General features: G+C 37.8%; 2 protein-coding genes across 17 annotated transcripts in view; both read right to left on the reverse strand.

Annotated features, from left to right (window-relative positions):
• The window catches only part of ap1b1 (adaptor related protein complex 1 subunit beta 1), a 56,412-nt gene extending 55,495 nt beyond the window's left edge, over nt 1-917 (reverse strand). For 8 of the 16 annotated variants that reach the window (XM_005165168.5, XM_073950647.1, XM_068221234.2 and 5 more), the window contains exon 1: nt 602-914. In XM_005165168.5, coding sequence (XP_005165225.1) covers nt 602-625 — 24 coding nt within the window. In that variant the 5' untranslated portion in view covers nt 626-914. Of the gene's footprint in view, nt 1-601 lie in introns of all 16 variants that reach the window. The other 8 variants (XM_073950649.1, XM_073950641.1, XM_073950646.1 and 5 more) reach the window with 2 other exon arrangements.
• Nucleotides 918-4,448: 3,531 nt separating this feature from the next.
• The window catches only part of gas2l1 (growth arrest-specific 2 like 1), a 53,434-nt gene continuing 37,474 nt past the window's right edge, over nt 4,449-20,408 (reverse strand). The window contains exons 3-5 of the mRNA XM_695912.10: nt 15,344-15,440; nt 14,322-14,631; nt 4,449-9,535 (exon numbers count right to left, since the gene is read on the reverse strand). Coding sequence (XP_701004.4) covers nt 7,522-9,535; nt 14,322-14,631; nt 15,344-15,440 — 2,421 coding nt within the window. The 3' untranslated portion in view covers nt 4,449-7,521. The remainder of the gene's footprint in view (nt 9,536-14,321; nt 14,632-15,343; nt 15,441-20,408) is intronic.

The following is a 20,408-nucleotide window of genomic DNA, read 5'->3' on the forward strand; positions in this document are numbered from 1 at the left end:
CAATGGTTACCAGCTTATAACATTCTTCAAAATATCTTCTTTTGTGTTCAACAGAAAAAAGAAACTCATACAAATTTGGAACCACTTGAGGGTGAGTGAATAGTGAGTAAATATCCATTTTAGGGTGAACTATCCCTTCAAGCCAAAAGGTTGTATAATCAATAGTTGGACTCAAATGTAAAGCACATAGCAAAGAGTTTAAAAACACACATATGTATATATCCATAAATACTCCAGCCATTCCATCCGGTTGACAATAATTGATAATCTCTCTCTCAACGTGTGAGGCGGCGTCCTATCAGGAGCAGTGCAGATAAAGTAACTGTCAACTGTCAGAAAGCTGTCAAGCACAAACTAAACCACCAGAAACATCATAAAAGCTGGGATCTTTAAACCGTAACATCAAACTGGTTAAAATGTACGTGGCACAACTGTGATGCAGCAGGTGACAGTCACACAAACCACAACCGCTTCGCTGCAGGTGAAGCCAGAGCTAACCAGCAAAACACGTTTATTACGCCATTTTCAAACCAATTTCGAAAGCCTAAACTGTCTACGACCCCTTCGTCTAACTACACGAGCGAAATGGACCTCAACTCACACAAAGCTGACTTGCCCACTCCATTTTTGTCCGATGAATGAACCTGCTCGCGGAGATGTAGATGCTCGACGGGTCTGCTAGCCGAATGCTAACGGCTCCAGAGCTAAAGCTTCATGACCTTCTTAATCAGGGCTTATGAGAGCGCACTGTTAAGCCTTTAATCTCGCGGACTGTATTGCTGTCCAAGCCCTCAACGCCAAAGCCACACATAAACGGAGACGAGTCACAGTACCTCAGTTAAACACAGAAACGCTGCTTACCGAAGTGAAGAGTGAGTGTGTACAAGTCGGCCTTCTTCCTTCCCTCCCACCTTACATGTTTTGTCATCATATGATTCACACTTCCGTCTTCCGTTTTCATTGAGGAGTTTTCAGCTCATATTACACACTCTGTTAAATGCACGACTATCTACAGGTATAAGATACTGCAAACTACCGATTGGTATGCCGTTAGCTTTGTTTTAATGTACGTATTAATCATTACAGAATGGCTGCAAATGTAAACCTGTTGTTTTTAATTCAGTTCAATTCAAAAGAGCTTCATTGGCATGACTTGTCAAGTATTGATAAAGCATTGCAGATTACATGAAGAATTAAAAAAATTGTAAAGTAATTATTTTAAATAAAGCATGCATATATATATATATATATATATATATATATATATATATATATATATATATATATATATATATATATATATATATATACAGGAGAATAATTTGATAAATACATAAAAAACACATAAAAATAATATTAGGATTAAAAAGATAATGAAAGAGGGAAAAACAGTATTACAATAAAACAAGATAAAATACAATAAACAACTGTAGCCCTACATTCATTTAATCATTCAATATTTTTAATTATATTTAGTATTATTTGCAAACTCTAAACAGCGAAATCAAATTAGCAGCCAATGACTATCAAAGTTCATCATTGTTCACAGTCAAATAAACAGTGTTAATGTTGTTTTCAAGTCATACTTGCATGCTAATTCCGATCGAATATTCAAAGTAACATGGTAAACAATATAGGGAGTTCTAAATAAACAAATGTGAATATAACACCAACTTTACCTCTGTCTTAGAACAGAACCCCAGGCTTCGCTCTCCCCAGACACTTCCTCCAGCTCCTCCTGGGGAATCCTGAGGCGTTCCTAGGCCAGCCGAGAGACATATTCCCTCAAGCATGTCCTGGGTCTTTCCCTGGGTCTCCTCCAGGTGGGACAAGCCTAGAACACCTCCCTATAGGTAGGCATTCAGTAGGCATCCGAAACAAATGCCCGAGCCCCCTCAGCTGTCCTCTCTCGATGTGGAGGAGCAGCGGCTCTACTCCGAGCTCCTCCCAAGTGTCAGAGCTACTCACCCTATCTATAAGGGTGCGCCCTGCCACCTTGCGAAGGAAACTCATTTCGGCCACTTGTATCTGAGATCTTGTCCTTTAGGTCATGACCCACAGCTCATAACCATATAGGTGAGAGTAGGAACGTAGATTGACTGGTAAATCAAGAGCTTTGCCTTTCGGCTCAGCTCCTTCTTTACCACATCAGACCGATACACTGACCGCATTACTGCTGCCGCTGCACCAATCCGCCTGTCAATCTCACGTTCCATCCTTCCCTCACCCTTGAACAAAACCCCAAGATGCTTGAACTCCTCCACCTGGGGTAAGGACTGTCCTCCAATCTGGAGATGGCAAACCACCTTTTTCCGGTGGAGCACCATGGCCTCAGACTTGGAGGTGCTGATTCTCATCCCAGCTGCGTCACACTCTGTAGCAATCCACCCCAGTGCATGCTGACATTCATTTAAATGATTCATAATCATTCTGACAAGTTTTGTCCACCAGCTGACTCTCTGCTGATGCTCTCTCTCTTCAGCTCAAATCTCTCTTTGTCAGCATTTGCTAATTGTAATAGGTTAAAGCCTTTATTTTGGTTCTTATGTAATATTTTCTTTTAAAATGTGGTGAAACGTTTTCCACAGTTTATTTGTTTATTCCTGGTTTGTTTATTCCTGGTTTAAAATATGTTAACAAGAGAAGATTACATTGGCAAATGTTTCATTTTGTAATAGGAAAGGCTAAACTCGGATAAAAATAATGAAAAGTTTTTAGGTAGGCTACAAGAAAGAATCTTGGTTGATTTAAATTATTATAAGTAGGCTGTATAGATGATCTTGACAGCTTATTTGGTATTTTGGTGTTTCAAATATTTGGTGTTTCAAAATAGTGCATTGTGCTGTATAACTGAAAACGAACGGTTTCTTCTTGTATTTTTATAATATTGTTCTTGGTAAATGGGTGACGCAGTGGCGCAGTAGGTAGTGCTGTCGCCTCAGCAAAAAGGTCGCTGGGTTGAGCCTCGGCTGATTCAGTTGGCATTTCTGTGTGGAGTTTGCATGTTCTCCCTGCATCAAAATGCTAAATTGTCTGTAGTGTATGAGTGTGAATGTGTGTGTGTAGATGTTTCCCAGAGATGGGTTGCAGGCGACTGGAAGGGCATTCAGTCGTTCATTTTCTTGTCGGCTTAGTCCCTTTATTAATCCAGGGTCGTCACAGCGGAATGAACCACCAACTAATCCAGCAAGTTTTTACGCAGTAGATTCCCCCTTCAGACGCAACCCATCTCTGGGGAACATCCACACACACACATTCACACACACTCTCATACACTACGGACAATTTAGCCTACTCAATTCACCTGTACCACCTGTCTTTGGACTGGGGAAACCGGAGCACCCGGAAGAAAACCCACGGGAAGGCAGGAAGAACATGCAAACACCACACAGAAACGCCAACTGAGCCGAGGTTCGAACCAGCGACCCAGCGACCTTCTTGCTGTGAGGCGACAGCACTACCTACTGCGCCCGGATTAATAAAGGGATAAAGCCGAAAAGAAAATGAATGAATGTTATTGGTAAATGTTTATATTTATATTATGATTCCTGTAAATTGTGATTTACCAATCACAATATTACTAACTTACACAAGTTATTTGTATTAGATTCTTTCAAAATGTATTTAGGCCTGGATGAAAGTTTAGTAAACGTCCCTCTCTCTTAATTCAATTCAAACTTGCTGTATTAGCATGACAAATGTTACATATGTATTGACAAAGCACTTGTGATGTTTACATTAAATATGAAAACAAATCACATAGTAGTAGTGATAAAAACAAAAAAAAATTCTCCGAAAAGAAAATAAATGACTGAATGATCAGAGTCATATGTTTTAGTGAATTCAAGGAGCCAAGATTAAAACATAATCAGAATTAAATGGATATACATTTTCAAATTCATATTTCAGTTTTGTTTCAACATGTTTTCTTCCAAGAGCGACATGGTGGCTCAGTGGTTAGCACTTTCGACTCACAGTAAGAAGGTCAGTTGACATTTCTGTGAGGAATTTGCATGTTCTCTCTGTGTTCGTGTGGGTTTGATCCAGGTGCTCCGGTTTGCCCACAAGTCTAAAGATGCAGTATAGGTGAATTGAATAAACTAAATTGGCTGTAGTGTGTGTGTGTGTGAGTGTGTGTGTATGTGTAAATGAGTGTGTATGGATGTTTTCCAGTACTGGGTACCAGCTGGAAGGGCATCTGTTTTGTAAAACAAGTGCTGGATAAGGCGGTTCAATCTACTGTGGCGACCTCTGATGAATAAAAGACAAAGCCGAAGGAAAATGAATGAATTAATGTTTTTTTCCAATTATAAAATGTTCTCTAAATGATCATGGTATTAGCATAATACAACCTATTTACAATAAATATTATTATAATAAATTATTACAGCCATCATATTTTCTTCCCCAATTCGACACACAAAAAATGAAGTCAAGCACAATACAAATGGTTTCATCCAAAACATTTTAATTACAAGAATTAAATTAACAGCAATTGGTTTTCAAAGAACAGTGGAATGTTGGTCTTGCAATATTGCTATTCAACACAGACAAATTCCACAATGTCAAGACCTTACATTTCATTGTCAACATTAAAAAAAAAAACAATCAGCCAAAAAAAATAAAAAAATAGACGTGAAAAGTAAAACCACCAACATTCAGATTTAAAACCATCCAACAACCTTTTCATGAAACCAGAGCATGACTATAGATTCAACATGCATTTTGTAGATCACATCTGAACATCATATTCTCCTAACGCAGATGGGTTTGCTCAAGTAAATAAAACGTGAATCTACACAATCCTGACACCAATAATGATAAAGAAACAGAGAACCCATCCATGCAATAAATTATTTAAACAGTCCAAATCATCTTTCAGTAATTGTTCATTGTCTTGTAAAAGCAAAGCAGAATGGTTACAAATGGATCTCAAAATGGGTTTACTGTACAAGTGTATGGCAGTTAAAGATTAAATAGTCTGTAGTGTTTATGTGTTCTAAAGTAAGATTTAGGCACAGCAGCTATCAATATAAGTTGGCAGAAAGCTCGACTGTCCTTATATATAATCCTCGGGATGAAATTTAACATCCTAAAGTGTCACATCAGATGTTTAAATGGCAACAAATGTAAAAACAATGTGTAGTGATGAATTCTATTGCGTTATTTCATACAGGAGGTGTTGTGGAATTTTGACAGCCATGCTAACAGTAATGATTGCAGTCAGTTAGGCGAAAAATAAAACAATAATAATAATAATACTGTAATGAATTCCCATTCACTATTCTGACCCCTTTTTGATTCAATGGAACAGCAAACATCAGAAAATCTTTCAAAACAACACTTGAGCTCATTAATACACGCCGATAGAAATCCTCCACAAGAAAACATACCAGAAGTAAACAGTTCATTCATTCATTCAGAAACATACGTCATCCCTTTATTAGAAAACAATTCAATCACCAAGGCCTAATAACTTACTTGATATAAATAAACAATCCACTGCCAAAGCACTGTGTGTGTAGTGTAATTTATAAAAGTAGTCGATGTTTTTCCCCTATAATATGCAATGCTCTGTCAGAACAAATGTGTTTGAAATAAACACACACACACACACAGATAATTTATGATAACTCACGTTCATACTGTCGATTCAGGTCAATCAAACTTTGCTAGTGACGATATTTTTGTCAAGCTGTTTAACCGCTCAACCACTTGGTGGCGACATAGACTTTAAAAGAAATTGGTCTGATACCACGACAACTACTTTATAAACAGCTTTGGATTCATTTGATTTCCTTAACAATTTCCATTTTCTATCCATAAGTTTTGATTTCCATTTTTGGAAAAACCTATTGATGGACAATATGGCACTATCTTTCGTTTAACATCCTTCATCATTTCTCACTTGTAGATAAATCAAGTAATATCTTCAAATTTAACCAGCTGCTGAAAAAAAACAACAAACAGGATCAGGTGTTACTCCTTTAAATCGCGATTGTCTCACAGTTTACAACGGGTCAAAACAGAAGATCCATTCAGTTGAACACATTCCCTCACACGCTAACAGATTTGACCATACTTTACACTTCTCATTCTTACTTTAAGGCAAGAAAATTTGTCAAGGCAACATTCAATAGCAACATTGCATAGCTAAGGCAGAATTACCATACTGAAATAAACAGCATACTTTTTTTTTTTTTTACATTAGTTCAATTAATTAAATTCCATTAATGAATTTAAATTTACTACCACACATTAAAGCAACTGAACATATATTACATATAATAAATGTACACATTAATCAATTATTTTGTACAGAACATGTTACACAAATACAATTTTTTCTTGTTTGCCGATGTTGAAGTTAAGCAGACAATGTATGAATTATAATATCTTGAGAATTGTAACAAGTTGATATGCAATCCTATTTAGCCTTGGCTAAAGATTTAGGTATTTTACAGTATTTCCAATACAGATTTCACATGGCTGAAATATCATTTAAGTGTTTTTTTACACCAAAATTATTCAGCCATGATTATTTTTTTGCCCTGTGGATTTTATAGCTCTTTCTTTTTACTATACACTCTCAGAAATAAAGGTACAGGAGCTGTCCTTGGAGCTGTACCTTTCAAGGGGTACAAATTTGTACCTGAAGAGTTCATATTGGTACCTCATAGGTACGTTTTATGTACACTTGGGTACTAATATGCCCCTTTGAGGTACCAATGTGGATTCTTTAGCTACAAATATCTATCTTTTGAAAAGGTACTGCCTCAGTGACAGCTCCTTTACCTTTATGTCTGACAGTATACAGTATATTCTGTATATTACAATTCCCTGATGGAAATACAATTTGTTACGATCCTAAATGGAAAAATAGCTAAAATTTGTTCTCATGGAACAGCTCATGAGAAAATCAAAATGAAGCATTAAACACATATATCCCTAAATGGGAATTGCAGTGATTTCCATTGTCAAACTAAAAACTCAAAGAAGGAACAATGACCCAATGAACAAATCTGAACATAGCAGATCATAGATCTCAAACACAATTCCTGGAGGGTCACAGCTCTACACAGTTTCAGTTCAACCCTATTTAAACACAGCTGATCCAAACAATCGAGTGTTTAAACGAGGCTTGAACACCTTGATCAGATGGATCAGCTGTGTTTGATTAGGGTTGGAGCAAAACTGAGCAGAGCTGTGGTTTGAGTTTATTATTATTATTATTTTTTTTGAGTTTGAGACCTATGGCTCAGATGGTGCATGGAGCATTTTGATTTACTTAAATACAGGCTATGTTGGTCCAAGATGTCAAAAATGGCATTGGTAATGTTCTTAGCCACTTCAGGGCAAATGTCTCCAGTGAAATGACAGTGATGGTTCCAGCATCCTGCTACATGTTTTACACAACAATCAGATGTGCATTCAAGTCTCCTAGTCTCACGAATGTGCTTTTTTGCCGCTCCTCTTTTTATTCTGACTGTAAATCAGCTGAGTGAGGGAACACAGAACGCTTCACGACATCCAGGCCTCATTATCCAGGCTGGACTCTGAAGAATAAGCACACTCCCTAGAACCCATAGCTGTAGACCGCTGTTGGGGTTGGATGAGGTCAGCGATAGCCTGATGCAGGGCTTTGTGTGAGGGTTGGTGATTGTTTATTCGTGGGGACTGTGGGGGCGTCTGGAGGGGAGACGAGTTGGCAGGAGACTGATGACAATGATTTGCATACCGTACAGGCGTAGGGATGCGTGATGGGCTGTTATCGGGTCTGTTGTCAGTGCGAGGTCGTATCCGTGGACGCAGCTTGAGCTTGTAGATGGACGGGACTCTCTCTGCCTTCTTTTGACTTTTCTTGGCACGGAGGACAACTGTGCCATCCGCATCCCCATTGGCCAGTGGCCGAGGAGGAGTGCAGGAGCCCTCAGATGGAGGCTCACTCAGACTTAAGCACATGGAGGAGCTTTCACTGGAAGAGTCCTGATAGGAACAGTCATCAACAGGGGGTGGAGGGGAGGGAAATGATTCAGGTAGAGGCTGGTCAGCATTGTCATATGGCAGGTCCGGGTGATGTTCACATTGTGGCACGTCTGCCTCCAACCCAGGCCATTCCACCAGTTCCTCTTGGCTCTCCATTGGTACCTCAGTCAAAGGAAGGCTGCCATTGATGTCTTTGGGGTGGCACACTGACCTTGATAAGCCTGGATTTGAGGTCTCCCCTTCCTCTATGGAGCTGGAGATGGCTGGGAGCTTACGGAGACCGCTTCTGCCACCCCATCGCTCTCCTTCCATCATCCCCCCGTTAGTGAGGCCTCCACGAATCTGGCTATGCAGAAGGGCAGGAGGGTCTTCGAGTGCACAGGTACGAGAATTAGTCCGTTTAGACTCTCGCAAATCAGGCAGGACTCCCACTTTACCTCCAACATTAAGAGAAGACGTTGAAGAGTTAGAAGAAGAGTAAGCAGAGTCTGTAACGTTAGTGTCACCAGAAGAGTTTGGGAGTACCCCTAAAGCTTGTTGAGAGCCAGGGAGCTGTAGTGACCTCATCTCCCTTCCAGCAGATGCTTTACCGTGCCCAGCCTTAGCTTGTTGCGTATTGGCAAGAAACTCTGCCTCAAAGCTGCGATACAGGTCTTGCTCCCTTTGAGGGTCAAGACTTGGCAACAGGTGTAAACTAAATATGCTGCTGTCCTCCTGGCTCTCCTGCTGTTGGTTGTGCGGATTTGCCCAAACTCTTTGGTCTCTTCCTATAGATCTTGAATTATGAGCAGATCGAGGGGAGCGTGGTGGATGATGACTTGAACGGGGAGAAGAATGTGGGGATCGCCGTCCTGGTTGTGTGACAGGGGGAAGTAACTTCCGGCTTCCAGAGGATGGTGACCGAGGAGCAGGAGGCCTTGGCATGACCATTCCTTTTTTCGCAGGACTTCCACTAGTGCAGCCCTTCGCAGGTGAGTTTGAGCCTGAGGAATTTGCTTGTCTTCTAGGCATACTTCCACTTAATTTTGGGGAAGCTGTCGGCACGTGCTTGGGTCTTAGTTCCTCTCTTCGATCTATGGAAAGAGGATGAGGGTCTTTGCGGCGGGGAGATGATCCAGGACTGACATCACCCAGTCTACCTCTAGGTGTCTTACCCTGGCTAAGGGAGCGTGGCGTCTGCAGTTTTCGTGGACCATCAGGCCCCAAAGATCTGCCTCTTTCTGTATGGGGTGTTCGATGTACCTCTGCTAGGCCCTGAGGTGGACTAGGTTTCAGGATTGTACTGGCCTGCTGTGCAGGGCGCTCTCTGGAAGCACTGCGTGCACGGGTCTGAGGGGTTCTCAGGGCTGGAATCTGTGCTGCCCCTCCAGGACGTTCAATAACATGTTTTCCCTCTTTTCGGTTCACCAGCAGAACCACCTCATCTGCATGTGCATGCCGTGTACCCAGAGAGAAGCGGCCTCCTCCTGTGCTTCCTCCTTTAGAAGAAGCAGTAGAAGAGTCACTGTCTCCTGAAAGCCTGCGGGCTGGAAGAAGAGATTCCTTATTTCTGTGTGAAAGAAAAGAGAACAACTTAGATATGGCCACATATGAAATTAAACATAATCAAGTTCAAACCATGCATCCACTGAATAATGTTATGCTTATCTTCTGTGCTTACGAAAGTTGCATTTTTTCCCAACAAAAATAAAGTGAATGTGATAAAAAAAGTGATAAAAAACTTGTCAATGTTGTCAAATATTAAAACCATTTAAATTAATTTAGATTTATTCTTCTGATTGAAATTCAGCTGTCATTACTCTAGTCTTCAGTGTCACATCAACTTTCAGAAATCTTGTATGAATAACATTCATGGTTTTCTGTAATACTTGTCATTCAACAGACCTGCTGAGAGCCACATGCAGGGCTGTATCCTTAGAAGCCATTTTCTTCAATATTAGAGAAACTACCATAGAGGTAGGGATTACTTGCCTCTGGCATTATCAAACATGTGCACACACCTTTTTCACATACGTGAAATACAAAAAAAATTAACTTTTAAAAATAAAAGTATCAATTGCTATGTTTTCATCCACCTATTTTTATGCACATTTTTGACATTCGCATAAAAAAAAACGGTTGTTGGAAATGCCAAGATGCACATAAATTTACAAAATGTGCATAAATAAATATGGGCATATGTTTGTGCTCTACGTCTCACCACACATTTATTGCATGTCAGCATCGTCTTCTGAGATGCAAGTCATTTATTATTTAAAGAGAAGATTCACACAAATTCTCCTACCGCAGCAAATTCTTTTTTTATTCTTGATATTTGGTGCCAGTTAATCAGAAAGTTAACTTTTTTTAATGATTTTGTTCTCTTTGACTCATTGGATGAAAATGCTTCTTTATTCGCATGTCTTTTTATTCGCATGATATTCCAGTTTTGTACATATATTTAATTCACATTTCTGGGTGGAAACATAGCTACTGTCATTCTTTTCTTTAATTTTAAAGACTAGTTTATGTACAATGAAACAATACACAGAGACTGCATAAGAATAAAACCTACTTCAAAATCAATCCTGAAACTTTAGCCGCTTTTCCACTATTGTGCTGAATCGTTCTTTATGCTGAACCGTTCCATTCCGTGCCAAACTGGGCCAGACAGCACGGATACGGTTTAATTTTCCACTGTCGTGCTGCGACAAAGCTCTTTGAAACATTACTAATTAAATTTAAATAATAGCTGAAACTAGTTTTTTCATGTTCATAAAAGCGAAAGCAACTTTGTGATCAACACTGTTTTGCCGCTCAATCAAATAGGGTTGCTAAATATAGGTAGGCTACATATGTCAGAAACCTTATTTATTTAGAGGTATGTTGTGCAGCTAAATTTTATTTAGAGGGAAAATGACCAAAATGTAATGTGATAATTGAAAATGATTGGAGGGGAAATAAATAATATATTAAAATCTCTGAACATAACAGAAAATTAAACAATGATAAGGCAACAATAATAGTGTATTTAAAGTGGCAGAAATATATTTTTGGACAGGCCTTGTCAAAAGTGAGAGGGCACTTTCTCTAATAAAGATATAGCTTATAAATTATTTCGGGCCGAGAACAGTTTGTAATCGTGCCGCGCCGTTCCAGGCTCAGTGGAGAAACAACCGTAACCGTACCGAAGTGTTCTTAGAAAGATTCGGCACAATAGTGGAAAAGCGGCTAGCTACAATAACATACGGATCCTAAGATCCTCTTTAGAAAAGTGGAATATTTTAGGATGTTTTATTTAATTTTATTCAAGTACACGTTCTTACTTAGCCAAGAAAGTGAGATACACATCACCTGGCATCCTTCTTCTGTAATGTAACCTCCATAAACCGTTTGCTGACCTGTTTCTGAAGTGACAGACCTGGGGCCTGAGATTATCCTAATCTGCAGTAATCCAACCTGTCTCACCTGCAGGTCTGGGAGTGCAAGTGTTAAAGTGTGCTGCTCTGACGCTTGGCCTGCTTCATTAGTCAGACTAAGGAAACCGAGGCACACGGCCAAGGTAAACCAGCAAGCTGTTCATGGTGCAGTTATACAATGCCCTTGCTGCACTTGGAAACACTGACGACAACAAGTATTTCCCGCTATCTGATGGAAATAATGAAGCACTTTTTGAAACTTCAGAATTTTAGGAAATGTCTGTTGTCATTTTAAGAGTTGTGTATATTATTGAACAACAAGGTGTTTCCAGTTATGGTTAAACGTTTTGTTTTTGAGCAATTGTAAAAAAAAGAAAAATGATACTTACATTATAACTTTCCCATTACCATTAAAATAATGACAAATAAGAACATTTACAGTCATGCGAGACCATGCTATCACTTGCATTATTAGGCAGGACGATCTCCCATTGTAAGGTTGTCATAATCGTTTTCTAACACAAGGTGGAGTCATTAACTGGACAACAAGGGGATGGATGACAGGACAATGTCACCTGGGATTTGCTCAAATCTCCTTGCAATAATCTGTATGTGTGTCACTGTGTGTGTTTATTTGTGTGCATGTGCACTGTTGCCTGAAGATGCAGATCACTTTTGAGGTACAGTGCATGAGCAGTGTTATTACTTGTGTTGAGTTAACTAGGTCAGTGTGAGCAAATGGCAGACACCCTGAGGGATCTCTTCAGACAAAACAACCGTACAAACATGCTATCATGCATGTGCTCCAGTCATAACGCTTCAAGCTTCAGTTCTTCCCTCACAGAGATGGCACACTTTCATATTCAAACATGCATGAAGTCATTCTATGAATTGGTTTTCTTTTGTTTTATTACAATTTTCTCTCTATGTCTATTTAGTTTAGCCATTTGGTCAGTATTGATATTTCTTTTTGTACAGAAAAAATATTAAAGTAATAAAAACCAAAGATCAATATTAATATTATTGATTAATTTTCCTTCGGCTTAGTCTCTATTTCAGAGGTCGCCACTGTGAAATGAACTACCAACTATTCCAGCATGCTTTACACAGCGGATGCCCTTCCAGCCACAACCCAGTACTAGGAAACGCATATTATCAATAAACAAATATTATAATATGAAGCAGTCTTCTTAAATGTGCATGTTCAAAATTGTTTTATTTATAATTTACAAGATGTGTCATGTTTACACTTCTATATTCAAAGAAGATTTTCTCAAGAAAATGTGAAGGCTTTTGTTTTTAAGTTGCCTTTGGCTCGGGTGTGTTTTTTAGGTACTTTTCTAATTAAGGTACTTTCCTAAGGGTTGTAAACATGCACATGCCACTTCTGATCCATTTATTGCATGCTAAATGAATGAAAGTATTCAACCTTTTAAATTGTGCTGTTTTTGCAATCAATTGTCAGTATGAATATTCTTCTTTTGAACGATAACATAGTTTCAACTTAATTTGTATCTCTGTGATTTTATATAACAGGCACATCAGAAAACAAGGGGAATCTGTACAAGACATGCTGTGCGCCATATGTACACAGTGGCTACTTTCTCTGTCAGCAATTTCCTTGCGATTTCAAAAATAGTAATTTACACATTTCTGACAATCAACAACTTATCTAAAATGAAAAAGCGGTGACTTTACAATTATTGTCTAGGTGCATTTTGATTCAACAGTGACTTTCAGTGGTGGAAGAAGAACTGAAAAATCATACTTGGGTAAAAATACCATTACTTGCCTAAAAATGTAGTGCAAGAAGAGTAAAAGCATCGGTTGTAAATAATACTCAAAGTAACCTATCAAAAGTACTTAATAGTAGTGAGTATTACACTGGAAAAGGCTGATGCATGTACATGCAATTTGTGGGTGTGTAAACGTAACATTCTGTAGTGCATTTAGTTTGCCCAGCAGGCACACAAATTCATAAGACAATAATATTAGGTTAGATTTAGGTCATGATGTCAGGTCACCAAACTTCAATGTCTAGCCAGTGTCCAAGGACAATGTTATTTTGATGTCAAAATAACAACATCAAATGACGTGGACATTTTGTTGATTCAGGTTGTGTTAGAAAGTGACCAAAATCCAATTTCAAGCCAACATCTTAAACCAACATCATATTGACGTAAAATACTGACATTTATTCGTCAGGTATGGCAACCAAAATCCAACATCAGATAAATGTCATAGTGGTAACGTCCACACAACGTCAAGCTGTAACATCATTAGACATTGATATATGGTTAATTTCAGGTTGGACGTTGGACACTGACAGCGGCTTGGCACTGAGTTCTGACGTCAACTGATTTTCATTTCCAAACAAAATGCAGCGCCCCCGCGACATTGGAGTACAAAATCAATCTGACAAGTGTTTAAGGCCATTTCGGTCTTCATACAGTAAGCATCTGTCATTTTTTCATCAGTGACATGCATCAAAACAGTCTCTGGGTCAATGCTTATGATTTTGAACATCTTCTTAGACACTCTGAATGTTTCCAAAAAGTAAATCGCCCATGTCTTGAGGTAGTTCATTATGATACGATTTAAATTCTATGTGCGAATTGATTGGACAGGAATCACAGGACTGATTTTTCTAATCCCCATAGACAAGAAAACATGAAGTAGTGACTGCAGATGGAAGGAAAGTACAGGAGTAAAAGCACCGATACAGCACTATAGATGTACTCAAGGGAAAGTTAAAGTACACTTTTTAAAAACTGCTTAGTAAATTACAATTTCTGAGCAATACTACTCACAGTAATTTGAGTATTTGCAATTTGTTACTTTACACCACTGGTGACATTTAGGTACTTTCCTATAAACTGTAAACACACACACATCTTTGTAAATCCACAGCTAAACACCCAAACACACCGCACTAACCTGAGCGGATTAAAGTGGCGTGGCTCTGATCTGTCTCGTGGTGGTCGAGGCAGCAGTGTTGTGGGCCGTCCTGTGTTTGTGTCCATCTCCACAGGCACGGCTGCATGGTGTGACCTGCCGGGTCTTGATGGAGAGGATTGCGCAGTGGTGCCCATTGCAGGGTCCAACGAGCGTCTGTCGGGCATTTTGTAGGGTGCGATGCCCTCATTACGCCAGTGAGGTCCTGGGCTTGTTGAGCGGGAAGAATGAGTGCTGGAGCTCTTACTGTGAGGAGCCTGGCCACTCGCTTTTGCCTGCTGATACCGGTGAGCTGTCAAAGATAGAAGTATGTCAGACAACCCTTTTAAAATTTATAAGAAAATAATAATTACCTCATAAGTGAATTGGAAATCAATACTGATATACAGTAAATGGTCATTTCGAAGTGGTTTGTCAAGTAATGACTTCCCAAAAAGGCTTTTTTTTTTTTTTTTAAGTTCCCAGGTTCTGCAGGTTACAATGTCCCGAATCTTGCTTGCCAATCTTAAGCCAATTGTAATGTATTGTTTGTATCAATTTGGAATTTTCCCAACCAGCGCAAAACAAGGGGACCATAGTGAGTGCTCCGACTTGGCCCCCCCTGGTCCACAAAAAGGCTTTTTTTGTGTCTTCTATACTACTTTATAAAAGGTTGAGTCATTTTTAAATGAACAAATACTTTTAATCAGCAAAAATAGAAAATCTGAGTATTTTTGCATACATTTAAGTATTATTTTTATGGTAATAAATAAGGAGGGCAGCTATTATCAATCTGTTCCAAACACATTCACAAATAGATTGAAATGCACTATAAGCTTTGATATTGGCCTTAAATGAGTGAACTGACTACTATTCACCACGAAACACGAGACAAAAAACTTGTAGAACTTGAATTTATGAAACTGAAAGAAAGTAAACAAGCAGACTTGAGAAACACATGTAGCTTTGTTTAAAAATTTCCAAGAAGTCTTAGAGACAGGAAATGACACGAGTGGTGAGCTCACCGTATGCAGCACAGCGACAGGGATCGTGTTTGTCGAGGTAATGCTCAAGTGTGTCCCAACCTCCACCCACGCGCACCATCACATGAGTCCGTAACACCTACACACAACATAATAACATAACATATTAATTACATTTGCCAATTATATAAAGTAATCAATCAATTGAAAGTATGGTCTTACTCTATTCTAGACATGGGCCGGTATAAAATTCTGACGGTATAATAACTATGGGTAAAAATATCACGGTTCCACGATATCATGATATTGTAATTACTGCTCTTTAATATATTCTTTTCAAATGTCTGGGTAAAAAACAACCTTTTCCCGATTAAACATGGTATTTATTTTTTAACATTTAAAATATTTTGAAACAATAAATGTCAGGCTAAATAATTTAAATAAATCATTGACTTTTGCTGTCTTAATTAGTTTCAAAAACACTGATTTATTTTCAACTTGAAAAGGCATCTTTGGAACTTACACATACCATAGAAACAGCATAACAGAAAGTTTTATTGACTTTTCAAAACATCTGTAAATTTTAAAACTGGTTATCATCCCATGCCGACTCTATTCATCTGGAATGTGTTGTCTTAAATAACAACAACAAAAAAGTAACAAAAAATAAATCAATGATTACTGAACTAGAAATGTTCACAGTTAGGTTAATGGCTCCAGATGAGAAGATCGATTGTTTAGTGGTAGATGACGTAAGTTTGCCAAATGGAAAAATACAAAACAAAGTACAGGGCATGAAAAGACTGCATCAGAATGTAGTAAGCCATATAAAAACATCAGAAACATGCCGTTTTAAAGGTATAATATGTCGTCATTCAGTGCAAAGAATGACTATGGAGCAGAGTTGGGTGCAACTGTATTCCCATTCAATTTTGAGGAAACGCAGCAATATAACAAGTTAACTTTTAAATTTGTGTGATTTGATTACAATTACTAAAGTCAATGTAATTGTTTTACTTACATTACAAATATAGCTTTTAGGAGACAACATTTGCTTCATTTAAATTATGCTTTCAGCTGCAAAGTCAGTTAATGAGCATGGGGTTTTAAATAGCTGGAGAACATGAGCTGGGGAGAGTAGTTGCTTCTTCAAGTGGAAATACAGACATTACTTTGATTACCCAAAAACACAGCAGCGCAAATAGGCTAATTTGGATTTTTATTCAGGATTGGGAGTGAATGTATCTTCTGAAAATGTGAAGAGAAGTATAGCTACTTATAGGGGCTGTTTACATGTTGCATCTTTTGCATCAATCCAGTTTATTATTTCCAATGGAGACGCATATTGTTAGCGAACGCACTTTCATATTCCTGGTTTCAATTCAACATTTCAGTATTTACATTTTTTCTCCACAAGCACAAACATAGCATGTGTTTTTCCTACTATGAATGCCAAGTATCCAGTTTTCTTCAAAATGTCTTCTTTTGCGTTCAAAAGAAAAATAAAAGACAAACAGCTTTAAAACAAGTGACAATCTCTTTAAATCTTTTGAATTTGTCAAGCTGCTGTGTTAAACGCATTGTAATGTTTTTCACTGAATGTTAAATTACTGAAAGCTGCAGTTTATTTTTTTTATTTTGTATTTTAGATATGTTATAAAAGTAACAAAGTAATTAGTAATCTGATTACTTTTTACATTAAGAAATTAGTAATGTGAGGAAGCATGGTGGCACAGTGGGTAGCACAATTGCCACACAGCAAGAAAGTCACTGGTTCAAGCGTCGGCTGAGTCAGTTGGCATTTCTGTGTGGAGTTTGCATGTTCCCCCTGTGTTTGCGTGGGTTTCTTCCGGGTGCTCTGGTTTCCCCCACAGTCCAAAGACATGCGGTATAGGTAAATGTTTGTGTTTGAATGAGTGTGTATGGTTGTTTTTCCTTGATGGGTTGCAACTGGAAGGGCATCCGCAGCGTAAAACATATGCTGGATAAGTTGGCAGTTCAATCTGCTGTGGCAACCCCAGATTAATAAAGGGACTGAGCCGAAAAGAAAATGAATGAATGATTAATTAGTAATGTAATCCAATTACAATTTTCCAGTAGTAATCAGCATTTTTGTAAACTGTTACTTTTTTAAAGTAATTTACCCAACACTGCTAAGCAGTAGGTCTCTTTGTAACATACAGAGCTTCAAAACAAGAATTAACATGTAAATTAGTTTTTTACATATTCTGAGAAAAAGAAAAAAACGCTGGTAGTGCTAGCCCATGCAAAATCTGCTTCGACAGAGAGATTGCTTAGTTGACATTAGCTTGTTGCTGGGGTATTCTGGGCGATTTCTCACTCAAAGGAAGCCCACCCCTAGTCTTTCTTCAAGCCCTTTAATGTGGCTAATTTTTTTGATATGTTTTATTTTCCCCAAGGCAAAAATCATAAGCCTGAACACATAAGAAAAGACATATCATATGTTTACATACTGCAAAATCTAACTTCTTCTGCAAAATCCATAGCACAAACAGTACTGCTAGTTATTTAAAGTAAAGTCAAGTCAAGTTGGCTTCATTGTCATTTCAACAATATACAGTGCAGTAGACAGTGAAACGAAATAATGTTCCTCCTGGACCAAGGTGCTACATCAAACAACATGAATTGACAACATCACAGAGGACTGTGCACTACTATAAAAATGATAAGAATTAAATAAAATAAGATAAACTAAAATAAAAAAATAAGTAAAATAAGAATAAAAGTGCAAAGTGCGGTTTGTGCAACATGTAGTGCAAATAAGATTGTTGACCAGTACATGATGGATGTTGTGCAATTATTGGATCAGATTTAAATACTGTACATGTAAACATTTGTCACTGAGGTAGAAATGTTGCACAGAGCAGTGTAAAAATAGCATTTGTGCAAATATTGCTGTCATTGTCCATTCATTTTGTGTATCAGTCCAGTTTCTTAATGTTTATTTTAAATTTTTTTAAATACTGTATATCTAGGCAGTAATAATAGCAACACATATCTTCAAACACCGCTAATAGCACAGGTGAAAGAGCATGCCAGTGAGTCAGTTGATTATTATAAGATCAGCCTCTTATGCCTTATAGCAATATATATACAGTTAAAGTCAGAACTATTAGCCCCCTTTTGTTTTTTTTTCTTTTTAAAATATTTTTCCCAGATTAAGTTTAACAGCGCAAGGAAATTTTTACAGTATCTCTGATAATATTTTTTTCTTCTGGAGAAAGTCTTATTTGTTTTATTTCAGCTAGAATAAAATGAGTTATTAATTTTTTAAACACCATTTTAAAGACAAAATTATTAGCCCCTTTAAGCTATTTTTTTTTTCCGATAGAGAACAAACCATTATTATACAATAACTTTCCTTATTACTCTAACCTGCCTAGTTAAAGTAATTAAGCTAGTTAATTATTATTTACTGTCATCATGGCAAAGATAAAAGAAGTCAGTTATTAGAAATGAGTTATTAAAACTATTATGTGTAGAAATGTGTTGAAAAACAAATCTTCTCTTCGTTAAACAGAAATTGGGGGGAAAAAATAAACAGGGGGGCTAATAATTCTGACTTCAACTGTATATAAAACCAACCAACACTCACTGCTGCCTCCATTGCCTTCATTAACATGACAACACACTATGACAGAGATGAAGAGAGAACAGAAAGACACCACACTCTCTCCCTCCCTCACTCAACCCCCACTTCCAATGGAGAAGATTTAGCACTGACACAGCCCTTCTATTTAGCTCTGAGCGTCGACAGGGAGAAATGTAAGATAAAAGAGTGCTATTGATTCTTTCATCAAAAAACAGCAAGTAAGGAAAACACACTCTTTTGCAGTTGTTGACTGTGTACTTCGAACCTGTTACAACAAGGCTCTTTACAGTTGTAGCATTGCTGAACTCCATCTGCTGAGCACATGGTAAGGAATCATCATGTGATGAGTGTCTGTGTGCCGTTGCTATGAAAAGAGAGCACATCTGCCGGCTGGCACAGTGCCCACCTGTGATAACTTACAAGAACTGGAGCACCCGAGAATTCAAGATAAACTTTATATGCAGAGTTGCACAAATTAATTAAAGAAAATATCTTTGTGAAGATTAATGTTTCAATCTTGATTTATTTATATGTAAATTCAAGCGATACAGTTCTCTACACAGAGTGGGGGGGTAGATACTGTAGGCAATATTTAATGGCTGTAGAAATTTTTGTGCCAATAGAGTCATGATGAAAAGAAGCTCTAAATAGACAAAAATAGTTAATAGGATTTTACATTTCCCAAGATGATAGCATCGGCCATGAAAGGCAGTTTTATAAATATGGATTTAAGACACATTTTAAAAGGGATAGTTCAACCAAAAATGTATATTTACTGTTCATTTACTTATTTGGAGATAGTATGTCATTTTTTTTCTTCAGAAGAACAGAAGATTTTTATTTTTAGTGGTCTTTTGTGATTTGTACAATGCGAGTCAATGGTTACCCGTTTTTTGGAAGCTTCAGCTTGTTGCCCAATCTGAGGATTAAAGCTAATATTTTATATAATGTTCAATTTCTTGCACAAACTGATTGCTTCTCTTCATAAAACCCTCAGTCTATAATCAGGAGCCACTGGGATTGATTTGGACAGATTGTATGTGTTTTTCTTTTCTCAAAAATGGATAACAAATGACCTGCATTATACAAAACACCACAGACCATAGATTCAACAAAAAATCTTCATTAAGGGTCTATTGAAGACAACAATCACCTCTATCTTTAGTGTTTTGAGGGTGAGGACATTAACTGCAAATGTAATTTTTTGGATATACTACCTCTAGTTAATTTTCACCAATCTTGTATACTTGTTTTGGATGCATTTCCGGCATAATGATAATTAAAATAAGTTCCATTAATCACAATTACAATATCCTAAGAAGTAATAAACATTTACAGTATTTCCCAGTGATGCCTTGCAGCTGGAGGGGCATACGCAGCGTCAAACGAGCTGGATAAGTTGGTGGTTCATTCTGTTTTGGCGAACCCTGATTAATAAAGGGACTAAGTTGAAAAGAAAATGAATGAATGAATGAAGAATAAACATTTACAACT

Source organism: Danio rerio, chromosome 5 (assembly GCF_049306965.1).
Source record: "Danio rerio strain Tuebingen ecotype United States chromosome 5, GRCz12tu, whole genome shotgun sequence".
In the NCBI taxonomy this organism is placed as follows: domain Eukaryota; kingdom Metazoa; phylum Chordata; class Actinopteri; order Cypriniformes; family Danionidae; genus Danio; species Danio rerio.